Here is an 11,028-nt window from a genome sequence, read left to right as displayed (position 1 = left end):
AGGTCAGTGGCTTGGCGGAGCCACGCAGCGGTCAGAAGAGGCTGAGAGGGGCCCCTAGCCCTGCAGCAGCCCAACTTCGGCCTAGAGCGAAAATCCGGAGTCTTCTCACAACACCCAACTATCTTCAGTTCAGCAGATGCGGCGGCTAGGAGCGGAAGCACCAGCACCTGCCGGGTCTGGCGCCGAAGCGCAGGGCGCAGGGCTTGGCGGGGCGAAGGGGCCGGCTCACCTTGTCCTCTGGGTCCTTCACCTCCACGAACATGCCGAGCCCGGGGGTGGCCGGCTGGTACTCCTCCCGCTGCTTGTCGTACAGCTGCGTCCGGTAGTTTCCTGGAGGGAAGTGGGGCGAGTCCTGAACAAACGAGCGCGAGGTGGCGTGGAGTCGGCCCACGCCAGGACGCGGCGAGACCGGCTGCTCCCCGCTCTGGAAGAGCGGACTCTCCCGCACCCCCCACCCCAAGACCAAGGTCTTGTTCCAAACTCTCCCCTTCCGCCCGCACCTATAACCATGGTCTCGTCCGGGATCTCCTCAATAAAGCACTTCTTTTCGGTCTCTCCTATATGGAAGTCAAGCCCGCCTTCACTGGGCGCAAAACACCCTTCCCAGTCCCCGTTAGCATCCTCCCAGCTCCGGTCTCCGCAGCCGCAGCGGGCGGCGCGTGGTAACCTTGACGCCGTCGCGGGACCTGCCGGGATAGCGAGGTCTACTGGCTGGACTACAAGTCCCGAGATGCCCCGCGCCCGCAGCCAGGCATTACCGAGTAGGGGGCTGCTACTGCATGGCATCGAATTGGCGCTCCTGAATCGAAGCCTTTGCATTGATTATCTTATCTTGGTGGCCCGGCAAGTGGTAGCGATTATCAGCTTTTTACAGATGCTGCAAGTATCTGCAGTATGTTTGTGTTCGCAGTGAATCATGAGCAGATACTGGATTGAAACCAAGGATCCCTGACTTTCCTTGGCATTGCATCTCACACTCTGGGCTTGTTCCTATTTTTAAAAACTGACCTTTGAAAAATGTCACCAACAGTGCACGAACTTGTCTTTGAAAAAAATAATTAAATAATTAAAATCCAGGCCGCCTGGCAGCCCTTTAAGCATTCAACTCTTGATCTCGGCTCAGGTTATGATCTCAGGCTCAGGTCACGATCTCACGCGATAGTGGGTTTGAGTTCCGTATTCGGGTCTGTGCTAGCAGCGCAGAGCCTATTTGGGATTCCCTCTCTCCCTCTCTCTGCCCCTGCCTGCTTGTTCTCTCTCTGCCTCTCTCTCTCAAAATAAATGAGCCCAAAACAAACAAAGCCTGGAGACTGTCTTTACCACTTCTTTGCTCCCCAAACCATCCACTCCTAAATCTTACCTACTCTGGTCTGTAAGGCTCCAGGACCCCCACGCCCCAAACCCCCACCAGCACCAGACGTCATCCCAGAGGGCTTTGCTGCCCCAGCTCCACCGTGATGACTTCTCTCTAGGACGTGGTTCAGTGCCCCAGTGGCTGGCAGGTAAAGGAATATTGAGGGGGTCTTGGGGAGAGTCACCTGGTTTTGGAGCACTCTGAGCTCAGTGTGAGATTAACAGAGGTCTGAGTACTCTGGATTTTACTGCCCTTCCTGGATTTTATACTAATTCTACTGTATTTTGGCAGCTCTTGGAGTTGGTAGTTTATGATTGCACCATGTCAAGGTTTCACAGAAATTGTAGCTTTTCTCTCTAATTTGCATCCTCTTTGGTGTTTTGCCTAGCCCTAGGAAGAGAAGTTTGATGAGAATGTGTTGACATTTCCCCCTCATCAGACGTCTTTACCTCATTTTTCTTTCTTTTTTAGTGTTTATTTATTTATTTTAGATGGAGGAAGGGGCAGACAGAGAGGGAGAGCATCACAAGCAGGATCCCTTTTGTCAGTGAGGAGCCTGACTTGGGGCTGGATCTCAGGTGTGAGCTCATGACCTGAGCTGAAATCAAGAGTTAGATGCTTAGCTGATGGCGCCGCCCTGCGGTCCCATCATTTTTCTTAAGAGTAGCTATAACACAATCTTGGTTCATACAAGAATTTATTCTTTTATCCACTCCTCTGATAAAATGGTTAAGATTTCTTCCTCCCTAATGATGTTCTCTTATATATTGCTGAAATAAAAATTTATGTGCATTTTCTTAAAAAGCATTACTGTAGGACATAGTTCTTTGATTAAAGATCACACAATTGTCCTTTCAAACGGTGTACCAATTTACAGACTCACCAATACTGTGTCCTGCTGCTTATTCTTCACACTCTGGCCAAACATTTTCAAACTTTTTAATCTTTGCAAAATCAGTGGATGAAAAGTTGCATTTCCTTTTATTTTCCACTTATTTCCTTTCATACCTACTCTTTTAATTGTTTCTTTTTTTGTTTTGTTTATTTATTTATTTTTGAGAGAGAGAGAGAGCACAAACAGGAGAGGGGGCGAGAGAGAGAGAGAGAGAGAGAGAGAGAGAGAGAGAGAGAGAGGGAGAGATTGAGAATCTGAAGCAGGCTCCAGGCTCCAAGCTGTCAGCACAGAGCCTGATATCAGGCATGAACCCATGAACCATGAGATCATGACCTGAGACGAAGTCGGTGGCTCAGCCAATTAAGACACCAGGCTCCCCTGTGTCCTTTTCAATTTTATTTGCTCAGATACTGAGCACTTCTTATTGGTCATTTGATTTCTTCTGTGAATTGCCGACTGTGTTTTTCTTAGTCATTATAACTACATGCTATTACTGTTAATGTAACCACCATTTAGAATTAACAAATGATGGGGCGCCTGGGTGGCTCAGCTGGTTAAGCGTCCAGCTTCCGGCTTCAGCTCAGGTCATGATCTCACTGTTCGTGGGTTCCAGCCCCACGTCAGGCTCTGTGCTGACAGCTAGCTCAGAGCCTGGAGCCTGCTTCAGATTCTGGTTCTCCCTCTCTCTCTGACCCTCCCCTGCTCAAACTGTCTCTCTGTCTCTCAAAAATAAATTAAAAAACATAAAAAATAGAATTAATAAATGATTACAGAGTTAATAAATGATAATATTTTATAATAATAGCTTACAATATTTGTAAAATTAAACTTTTTGTGTTGAGATAATTATAGATTCACGTGCAATTGCAAGAAACAATGCTGACAGACCCAGCGTACAATTACCCAGTTTCCCCCATTCTAACATCTTGCCCAAGAAGAATGCAATATCACAAACATGCCATTGACATTGATACAGTCAAAGACACAGCACATTTCCATTACCACAAGGATATAATGTTGACCTATTGTAGTCTACCTTCCTACTCCTTTACCCCATCTTTAACCCCAGACAACAATGAATCTGTGTTCTCCATTTCTATAATTCTGTCATTTCAAGAATGTTCTATAAATGGAATCGTACGATATGCAACCTTTTGAGATTGACCTTTTCCACTTATCATAAATCTCTGGAGATTTATTCAGTTTATTGCATGTTTCAACAGCTACTTTTTGTAGTAAAAAGTAACTATTATACACAATGAATAAAGGTATAATTCTGTGATATCCCCAATGGATAGGTAAGAATAGAGCTGTTACAGGAGCAGAGTTTTTGCGCGTTATTGAAGGTAAGCTGGTGTAAATTCAAATCAGAGTGATAAAACTTTAGGCTGTTAAATGTCATCTTGGTGGTAACCACAAAGAAAATAGCCATAGAATATACACAAAAGGAAATGAGAAAAGAATTTAAATGTTTTACTACTACAAAAATTAACTAACTGCAAAGAAGACAGTAAATGTAGGAAATGAGGGACAAAAAAAAGCTGTAAGATAAATACAAAACAAAAGAGTAAAGTAACAGAAGGACTTCCTCCCTTGTCAGTAATTACTTTAAACTTTTTTGAGAGACAGAGAGGGGCAGGGCAGAGGGAGAGGGAGAGAGAGAATCTCACACAGACTCCATGCTCAGGGCAGAGTCCAATGCAGGTCTTGATCTCACAACCATGAGATCATAACCTAAGCTGAAATCAAGAGTTGGACACTTAACTGACTGAGCTATCCAGGCATGCTTGTAATCAGAAATTACTTAAAAATTTTTTTAAATGTCTTTTTAATTTTGAGAGACAGAGATAAATAGGCCATGAGCGGGGGAAGGGTAGAGAGAGAGGGAGACACAGAATCCAAACCAGGCTCCAAGCTCTGAGCTGTCAGCACAGAGCTGGACACAAGGCTCAAACCCATGAACTGTGAGATCATGACCTGAGCCAAAGTGGGACACTTAACCGACTGAGCCACTCAGGCACCCCTCAGTAATTACTTTAAATGTAGATGCATTAAACTCTCTAATAAAAAGACAATAGTTGGGAAAATGGATAAAAACATGACCCAACTATATGCTGTCTACAGTAGACCCACTTTAGATCAAGAGACACAAATCGATTTGAAAATGAAAGAATGGAAAAGGCGATTCCACATAAATAGTAACCAGAAGAGAGCGGGAGACTATCCGACAAAATAGACTCTAAGTCAAAAATGTTACAAGCTATGGTAACCTCACACAAAGAGCTACATAGGATACATGGGACAGGATAGAGAGTCCCGAAATACACCCACATTCATATGGTCAACTAGTCAACAAAGGAGGCAGGAATATATAATGGAGAAAAGGCAGCGTCTTCAATAAATGGTGTTGGGAAAACTGGCAAAAAAACTGAAAATGAACTACTTTCTTACACCATACACAAAATAACCCTCCAATGGATTAAGGACCTAAATATAAGATCTAAAATCATAAAAATTCTAAAGGATGGGGCGCGTTGGTAGCTTAGTCACTTAGGTATCTGACTTTGGCTCAGGTCATGATCTTGTGGTTTGTGAGTCTGAGCCCCCGTCAGGGCTCTGTGAGAGAACTTGGAGCTTTGAGCCTACTTGGGATTCTGTGTGTGTGTCTCTCTCTGCTCCTCCCCTGCTCATGCTTTGTCTTTTTCTTCTCTCTGTCTGTCACAACAACAACAACAACAAACCAAACACTAAAACAAGAAGAATTTCTAAAGGATAACAGAGGCAGTAATCTCTGGGGCATTGACCTAGAAACATATTTATGACAGGGAAAGCAAGAGAAGGCAAAAATAAACTGTTGGGACCATGTCAAACTATAAAGCTTTTTGCACATTAAAGGAAACCGTCCACAAAATGCACAGGCAAGCGACTGAATGAGAGAAGATATTTGCAAATGATGTATCTGATAAAGGGTTAATATCTAAAATATATGAAGAGGGGCACCCAGGTGGCTCAGTCGGCTAAGTGGCTGACTTCAGCTCAGGTCATGATCTCACAGTTCGTGGGTTTGAGCCCCACATCAGGCTCTGTGCCAACAGCTCAGAGCCTGGAGCCTGCTTCAGAATCTGTCTCCCTCTCTCTCTGACTCTCCCCTGCTCACACTGTGTCTCTCTCTCAAAAATAAATAACCATTAAAAAAAACTTTAAAATACATGAAGAGCTCATACAATTCAACATCCAACCCTCCCCATAAAAACAAAGAAACCAAACTCCCCCAAACAATATGACTGCAAAACAGACGGAGGGGGAGCCTAGGTGGCTCAGTTCGCATCAGACTCTTGATTTCTGCTGAGCCTGCTTGGGATTCTGTCTCTCCCTCTCTTTCTGCCCCTCCCTCCCCTCCTCTCAAAATAGAGAAATAAACATTGAAAAAAAAAACCAGAGGACCTGAATAGACAGTTTTCCAAAGACATACAGATGGCAAACAGATATATGAAAAGATGCTAGACATCACTAATCATCAGGGAAGTGCAAAACAAAAGCACAATGAGATATCACCCCCACAGCAGTCAGAATGGCTAGAATCAAAAAGACAAGAGAAAATAAGTGTTGGTGAGGATGTGAAGAAAAGGAAACTCTTGTGACTGTTGGTGGGAAAACAAATCGATGCAACCACTGTGGTAAACAATAAGAAGATTCCTCAAAAAACTAAAAATAGAAGTACCTTGCAGTTCATTAATTCCACCACTGGGCACCCAAAGAAAATGAAAACACTAATTTGAAAAAATATATGCACTTCCTATATTTATTGCATCATTAATTAACCATGTGAAGGCAAGGAGGCAACCTGTATTTAACAACAGAGAACGGAGAAGGAACAAGTAGTGTATACATACAATGGAATCACTCAGCCTTAAACAAAGAATGAGAGGGGCCCCTGGGTGGCTCACTTGGTTGAGTGTCTGACTTCAGCTCAGGGCATCATCTGGCCATTTATGAGTTCGAGCTGGGCTGCCTGCTGGCAGTGCAGAGCCCGCTTCAGATCCTCTATCTCCCTCTCTCTGTCTTTCTCTCTCTTTCTCTCAAAAAAAAAAAAAAAAAAAAAAAAGGAGGGGCACCTGAATGCCTCAGTCAGTTAAGCAACCGGCTTCAGGTCAGGATTTGATCTCATGGTCCGTGGGTTCAAGCCCCGCGTCAGGCTCTGTGCTGACAGCTCAGAGCCTGGAGCCTGCTTCCCATACTGTGTCTCCCTCTCTCTCTGCCCCTCCCCCCTCACTCTCTGTCTCTGTCTCTCAAAATAAAATAATAAAGACATTTAAAAAAAAAAGGGAATTTGCCATTTGTGACAGCATAGATGGACCAAGAGGGCAGTATGCTAAGTGAAATAAGTCAGACAGAGAAATACAAGTACTGTCCGATTTCGCTTATATGTGGAATCTAAGAAACAAAAGAAATGAACAAACACAAAGAAACTGAAATAGACTTACAAATACAGAAAACTGGTGGCTACCAGAAGGGAGAGGGTTGGAACGACTGGAGAAATAGGTAAAGTGGAATAAGAAGTACAAACTTGTAGTTATAAAATAAATAAATCACAAAGATGAAAAGTACGGCATGGGGAATATAATGAAAAACACAGTAATATGCTGTATAGTGACAGACGATGACCGCACTTCTTGTGGTGAGCCCTGCATAATGTACAGAATTGTGGAATCACTATGTCATGCACCCAAAGTGAATATAACGTTGTGTGTCAACTATACTTCAATAATAATAAAAAAATAAAACTGGGCTGGAAACATTTAAATTTCAAACATAAAAGATCTCATAACAACTCTCTGTCTATCCTGAAGTCTCAGAAAGACATTTGTTATTTATTTATTTATTTATTTATTTATTTATTTGGAACACCTGGGTGGCTCAGTCAGTTGAGTGACCTTCTCTTGATTTCGGCTCATGTCATGATAGCAGGTCATGGGATTGAGCCCCGAGGCAGGGTCCATGCTCAGCTCTGTCTCTCTCTCTCTTCCTTTGCCATTCTCTCCTGCTTGTGTGATCTCTTTCTCTCTCTCAAATAAAATAAAATAAATAAATACATAAATAAAGAAATAGGCTTCATGCCCAGCAGGGTGGGCTTGAGCTCATGACCCTGAGATTAAGAGTCAGATGCTTAACTGACTGAGCGCTTCAGGTACCCACCTCCGGAAAGACCTTAATAGAGAAAGAAAAAAGGTATCTATGCCTTATGATATTATGCAGAAAAAAACCCTATTTGACTAAATGTCTTATAGTTTACCTAAACATTTTTAAAGGTATAATTCATACACGATAGGAGATGGTCATAGTGCACAGTAAGGTAAGTTTTGATATTCTTATATACACACATATAAAACCATTATTAAAATCAAAATAATGAGCGTATCACCTCCCCCCCCCCACAGTATTCCTAATACCCTTTTGTAATTCCTTCCTCTCTATCCTATCCCTGGGAAAACTGCCCCTCTGGTTTCTCTCACTGTAGATTAGTTTGCACTTCATAAAGTTTTACATAAATGGAATTAAATAGTATATGCTCTTTTTGTCTGATTTCCTTTATTCAGCATAACTATTCTGTTTTATCTATGTTGCTGTGTCTATCAATAGTTTATTCTTTTTATAGTTGAGTACCATTCCATTGTATGGACATAACACCATCTGTTTATCCATTCCCTGCTCAGGGACATTTGGGTACTTCTGGTTCTTTTGGGTTCTTGGGTTCTGTAGCTATTATAAGTAAACTGCTTTGGATATGTGTGTTCTAGTCTTTGTGTGGACATATGCTTCCATTTTTGGTGGGTAAGTGCCCGGAAATGAAATGGCTGGGTTTTACAGTAACTGTACTTTTTAGAGAAACTGACACATTGCCTTCCAAAGTGCTTTTCTCCCCATCAATATTGCTTGAGAATTCCAATTCCTCCACTTCCTCTGTAATAGCTGGTAAAATCAGTTAACGTTAGACATTCTAATAGGTATGGAGTGGGATCTCTTTGTGGGTATGATTTGTATTTTTCTAACGACTGATGTTTAACTTCTTCAAATGCACTTATTTTCCATCCATAGATCTTCTTGGGTTGAAGTGCCTGTTCAAACTTTGGCCCATTTAAGAAATTAGGTTGTTTGTTTTATTATGGTGTTTGAGAGTTATATATTCTGGACATGTTTAAAACTTTTGTTTTTTACATTTATTTATTTTTGAGAGACAGAGAGAGACAGAGTATGAACAGGGGAGGGGCAGAGAGAGAAAGAGACACACAATCCGAAGCAGGCTCCAGGCTCGGAGCTGTCAACACAGAGCCCGACTTGGGGCTCAAACTCACAAACCGTGAGATCATGACCTGAGCTGAAGCCAGATGCTTAACCGACAGAGCCACCCAGGGGCTCCTGAAGTGTGTGACTCTTGATCTCCCAGTTGAGAGTGTGAGCCCCACAATGAGTGTAGAGATTACTTAAAAATAAAATAAGATAAAAAATAATTAAAAAAATAATGTTTTTATCACAGCATATCTGGTGCATCCAGATATTATCTAGCATCTGACTTTTGTCTTGGAATGAAGCTGGCCTTCATCATTGGCTGACCTGATTTCTATCTCTACCTCATTAATTACTAATAACATGGCCTTGGGACAGTTATTATTATTATTATTATCATTTTTTTATTTTGGGGGACAGTTATTGTAAACTCATCCAGCCTGCTTCCTCATCTGTATCATGAGGTGATATAACTACTTCATATGCTTTTGTGAGGCTTGGGAAAATAAAGACAGTGCCCCTGGGCACTTAATAAATGGCAAGCATTATTATTGTACAGTTAAGGGATTTATGATACGCAGAGATCAAGGTGGTAGGCAATGTTCACACAGTTCAATGATATCTATGCCAGGGACAGAATATAGAATCTATTTCTGCTTATTCAGAACTCATTCTAGTCAACCGACCAAAGAGATTAGGAGCTCAAGGATTATGAAGAAAGTTTTCAGAGGGTAGAGATGACCAATCCCAATGCCAGATTCTAAAATAGGGCCAACCAATGAATATTTATTATGTTTCTGCAGTTTTAGCTGCTGACAAAACTGACAAACAAGATAACCAAGGTTCCAACTCTTGAGCTTATATTCTAGGAAAAAGAGCAAAGTATAAATAAATAAACAAAATAATTTCAAACAATGGTAAATGACCACAGATTGATGTGAGAGAGCCTCTCTAAGGTAACAGAGAGAAACCTGCCTTAAATGATGAGAAAGAGGCATCCACACGAGGTACTGGGAGGAAGACTGTCCTGTGCAGGAGGAAACTATACAAAGTGGAAAGTTCCCCTGATGGTAATGAACCTGGTGTGTGCAAGGGACAGGAAGAAAGTGGTGCCTTTGAGCACTGTAAGTAAGAATGAGAATGGTGGAGAAGAGATTCCTGGAGGTAGGGCAGAGGCCACGTCAGGGAGCGTCCTGAGCAGGTCATGGTAAAAAATTGAGGGTTTTTAGTAGTTGCAATGGAGAGTTACTGGAAGGCTTTATGGAGGAGGGTTATCCTACCTGGCTTCTATTTTTAAAAAGACCACTCTGTTTGCTCTCTGCAGAATGGATCATAGGAAGGCCTGAGTGGAGCAGTTAGGGGGGCTGGGACTAGGTTTGTGTTAATGGAGTTGGATACAAGCAAGGACAGACTCAAAATCTTTGACCTTCTAAAATAAAGGGTTCTACCTTCTATTCCATCATCTCATCTAGCACTTCTGTCATTTACCATGGACTTGTTTATTGTCTGTCATTCTTATTTAGGGTGGCCACATAAAATACAGGCACTCTGTTAAAACTGCATTTCGGGTAGAAAAACTCATTCTCATTATTATTTTTACTGTAGGTGTTCCCCAATATTGCATGGGAATTTTGAATACTAAAAAAACTGTTCGTCATCTGAAATGCAAATAAACTGTGCATCATGCATTATTCTGTGCTAACTCTGGCAACTCAACCCCCGCTAGAATGTGAGTCCCAGGAGGGCAGGAACCACGTCTGTCCCCAATGTACACCTAGGGCTAAGCGTGTACACCTAGGGCTAAGCGTGGAGCCTGTCGGGAACGCGGTGGGAGCGCACACCTGCTCACGCAATGAATTGAAGAAGGGTGTAAGGAAAGAATGAGTGACTGAATAAACGAATGCACGAGAGCCCCTAGGTGTGGGGGGCGTGTGGGTGCGCACGCGGGAAAACAGAGAAAATCGAGATCTGCCTGGCGCGGCCGGGGCTCGAGGAGCGGCGGACGCGCTGAGGTCAGCGGCGCCCGCGGCCCCGGTGACGTCATCACGCCCGCGCTGCCGGCCTCGCCGGGGATTCAGTGGCGCCGGCGCCTCCTCGGCTGTTATGCCTTCCGGGTAGCTGAGAGGTCTCTGGTGACCCCGGCCCAGCGCGGGCAGCCTGCGGAGTCGTCCAGTCCCGGCGGTGGCCTTCTGTCCCTGTCACTGACCGTCAGCCGGCAGGCCTGGCCGCTCCCCCGCGAGGAAAACTTCTCAGGGCCATGTCCAGGCCGAGCAGCGTCTCCCCGCGGCCGCCCGCTCCTGGCGGCGGGGGCGGCCACGCTCCGTGCGGCCCTGGCGGCGGACGCCGGGCCAAGGGGCTGAAGGACATTCGTATAGACGAGGAGGTGAAGATCGCGGTCAATATCGCTCTGGAGCGCTTCCGCTACGGGGACCAGCGAGGTGAGGTTCCTGACAGGGACTCCGCCTCCCCCGAGGCCCGGCCCACTGGCTGCCTC

The 11,028-nt window shown here is 44.0% G+C and overlaps 1 protein-coding gene across 4 annotated transcripts in view; it reads left to right on the top strand.

Annotated features, from left to right (window-relative positions):
- The first annotated feature begins 10,596 nt into the window (after nt 1–10,596).
- YTHDC2 (YTH domain containing 2) overlaps nt 10,597–11,028 on the top strand; it is a 67,386-nt gene continuing 66,954 nt past the window's right edge. For all 4 annotated transcript variants that reach the window (XR_003909667.1, XM_029941600.1, XM_029941599.1 and 1 more), the window contains exon 1: nt 10,597–10,972. Coding sequence is in view for 3 of the 4 variants with exons in the window: in XM_029941600.1 (XP_029797460.1) it covers nt 10,792–10,972 (181 nt within the window). In the remaining variant the exon portion in view is untranslated. The remainder of the gene's footprint in view (nt 10,973–11,028) is intronic.

Source organism: Suricata suricatta, chromosome 6, assembly GCF_006229205.1.
Source record: "Suricata suricatta isolate VVHF042 chromosome 6, meerkat_22Aug2017_6uvM2_HiC, whole genome shotgun sequence".
NCBI classification, from domain to species: Eukaryota; Metazoa; Chordata; class Mammalia; order Carnivora; family Herpestidae; genus Suricata; species Suricata suricatta.
The sequence above is the reverse complement of the archived record's forward strand: the minus strand, read 5'-3'. Positions and strand labels throughout refer to the sequence as shown.